Source organism: Delphinapterus leucas, chromosome 1 (genome assembly GCF_059928025.1).
Source record: "Delphinapterus leucas isolate spDelLeu-1000000601 "Yukka" chromosome 1, BTC_Dleu_Yukka2, whole genome shotgun sequence".
NCBI lineage: Eukaryota > Metazoa > Chordata > Mammalia > Artiodactyla > Monodontidae > Delphinapterus > Delphinapterus leucas.
Genome location: NC_143129.1, coordinates 73981467 through 73984733, shown reverse-complemented (window position 1 = coordinate 73984733; position 3267 = coordinate 73981467). Strand labels below are relative to the sequence as shown.

The following is a 3267-nucleotide window of genomic DNA, read 5'->3' as shown; positions in this document are numbered from 1 at the left end:
ACACAGTGAGCGACCCGCGTACCGTAAAAAAAAAAAAAAAAAAAAAGTTCTCATCACAAGAAAAAAGAATTTGTAACTATGTGTGGTGGTGGGTGCTGACAAGACTTATTATGGTGATCATTTCACAATATATAAAAATATAGAATCATTATGTTATACACCTGAAACTTATATAATGCTATATGTCGATTACATCTCAATTAAAAAATAATAGTAACAATTTAAATGTCCACAAAATACCAGCAAAAAAGTAAAAATGCAAGCCATGGAGAAACACATCAACATACTCCATAGGGTGGGTGTGCACACACACACACAAACACACCAGGCCGTATATAGTCTCAAAAATCACATGCTTGGGACTTCCCTGGTGGCGCAGCGGTTAAGAATCCGCCTGCCAATGCAGGGGACACGGGTTTGAGCCCTGGCCCGGGAAGATCCCACATGCCGCGAAGCAACTAAGCCCGTGCGCCACAACTACTGAGCGTGCACTCTAGAGCCCGCGAGCCACAGCTGCTGAGCCCATGTGCCACAACTACTGAAGCCCGCACACCTAGAGCCTGTGCTCCAAAACAAAGAGAAGCCACCGCAATGAGAAGCCCACACACCGCCACAAAGAGTAGCCCCTGCTCGCCGCAGCTAGAGAAAGCCCCTGCCTGCAGCAACGAAGACCTAACGCAGCCAATAAATAAATAAATAAACTCACGTGCTCAGTGTTGCAGCCAGTGACTCTCATCCCAGCACACAGGGCGTTGGGCTGCTCTCTCATTATTAAACACCCTGAACTGGACAAATCCTGCAACAAATTCCCCTGGAAAAGAAGAGGCAGAAAAGGGTCAAGTATTCAAAGGAAGAACTGGAAACAGCTTCCCTTTCACCAGCACAGGGATTCCCTACACCAACAAATGGATATGTGCGGGAGCCTCTAGGATACATTTCTGACTTCCCAGGGTGTTTCTGGTTTTGGAGCCTGAAATGCACCCTGTACTCACAGACACGGGCTCTCTACGCTGGTTCTGTCCGCAGATGGCCTGTATTTCCTCTACACTGAGAATGGCGTCATCTACCAGACCTTCTGTGACATGACCTCTGGGGATGGCGGCTGGACCCTAGTGGCCAGTGTGCACGAGAACCACATTCCTGGGAAATGCACAGTAGGTGATCGCTGGTCGAGTCAGCAGGGCAGCACGGCAGACTGCCCAGAGGGGGACGGCAACTGGGCCAGCACGTTTGGGTCTGTAGAGGCGTCCGCCAGTGATACAAGGTTGGTGGCACTGACCACCCAGCTGGGAAAGGGTGGAGAGCTGAGTGTGGCTGGAGCAGAGCGTGTGGAAGGGAGGGTGGGAGATGGGGATGAGGAGGTAGGGCTGGAGAAGAAGAAGGAAAAAAGTCCATGTCTTGAATCATGACTTTCTCCCACCGGGTCTTTTTGGGCGGTGGGGCCTTATCGTCTGCTGGCGATGGCAGGTGTCTGAGCGTTGCTGCCACCTGCCCCCCTGGAGCCCAGAGCTCTCAGCTCAACTGAGAACTGCATGCGTGGGTCTTTGGTTAGTGGGACCTCCTGGGCTGTTCAGGATCAGTGTGTGTGTTGCTCTGCAGAGCCCTGGTTACTATGACATCCAGGCCCAGGACCTGGGCATGTGGCATGTACCCAAAAAGCGCCCCCTGCAGCACTGGAGGAACAGCTCCCTGCTGAGGTACCGCACCAACACTAGCTTCTTCCCGAATCTGGGACACAATCTGTTTGGACTCTACCAGGTGTATGGGGCTGCAGGCTGTTCACACTTCTTTTGGTGAACAGAGAGCCAAGTGTCTGGGGTGAAGAGCAAGTCTTCTCTGGGTTCCGTGTCACTAGCAGGTGCTTGTGCTTGGCTGTTTCTTCCACCTGTGGGTCAGGTGAACTCATGTGCTGAGCACAGGGTGAGGCCTATGGAGGAGGAGAGAGGGGGTAGAGAGGGAGAAGGACAAGGGGCTTGAAGCTAGTTAGGAACCTAGCTATGGGGTGGGGGGAGTGGGAAGGAGTCATTATTATTTAGACTGATTTCTGCATGTTGACACCTGAAGGCTCTAAATCCCCAAATTCCCAATGTGGCAGCTTCTCTACTGTCCTCACACGACCTGTATCTTGGGTCCCTGCAGAAATACCCAGTGAAGTACGGATCAGGGAGCTGTCAGACTGACAATGGCCCAGCTATTCCTCTGGTCTATGACTTTGGTGATGCTGAGAAAACTGCATCTTACTACTCACCAGTTGGTCAGCGTGAGTATCTGCTTCCAAAGCCCAGTCATCAATCCTTCCCTGCACTCTTGGGGAAAGTGTAAATAACAACAATTAACCATTGTTAGCATTTGTTGAACACGTACAATGTGCCAAACTCTTTTCTAGGAACTTGACATGGTTTTGTGTCATTTAATCATTAGAACACTATGAAGTTAAAATTACTATCCTCTCCAATTTATAGGATATAAACCCAGGCTTCTTAACCAATACGCTGTATGGCTCTTAAAATAGTAAAAACTAGGCTAATGTTCACAGGTGAGAACAACTTGCAAAGTGGCGAGAAACTCTCTATGGGTCCTCTATGAACAGGGACACTGACAGCCTTTGTTCCATGCTACATATTCAAAGACTTTGTAGCACTAACATCCTTAGAAGACAGAGATATTAACTCTCAATGGATTGTGCTTCCTTTTGGCCTGGAGAGGCCAGAAATCAGCACCCAACCACATCTCAAGTCTACATCAGGATGTAGCCTCTGGAACTAAGAGTAAAGGGCAGGCATGGTCTCAGCCCTTTATATAAGATTCAGATTCTCTAAGCGCAGAGTTCCTCCTCATACTCAGCCCCAAAGAGAATAAACTATACTCTCTGAAAAGGTTTGTAGTTGCTTGACGAGCCCAATTTATGAGCTGCTTGGCAAACAGACTAAATCTGCAAATGTTTCCTGGCCCTCTTCACATCACCCTGTGGCGATGGGACTCAGGGAACCAGCACAAGAAAATGCTGGTACTCTGGCTACTGCTATGAATGTGAATAATACATTTTTTGTCTCACTGTCAGGAGTTTCATATTTTCTGCCAGCATCTATGAAACTGCGGCAGGCTAACTCTTCAGCTTACAAGAAGGGGAAAATCTTAGACTCATCACTGCTCTGGCCGCCACCCTAAGAGTCACCAGGAACACTGCATTCTCTCTGTGTTCAGAAGATCATGTCTGCTGTGCCTGGGTGGGACCGAAAAGCCTCAAAATTCTCACTGGAAATCTCC

The 3267-nt window shown here is 48.9% G+C and overlaps 1 protein-coding gene across 1 annotated transcript; it reads left to right on the top strand.

The window, feature by feature from the left end:
• Positions 1-974: 974 nt before the first annotated feature.
• Positions 975-2322, top strand: ITLN1 (intelectin 1; the record flags this gene model as incomplete). Its single annotated transcript, XM_030759519.2, has 3 exons — positions 975-1268; positions 1600-1758; positions 2140-2322. Coding segments are annotated over 3 exons (636 nt in total), but the record flags the coding sequence as incomplete, so codon positions are not given.
• Positions 2323-3267: the final 945 nt, after the last annotated feature.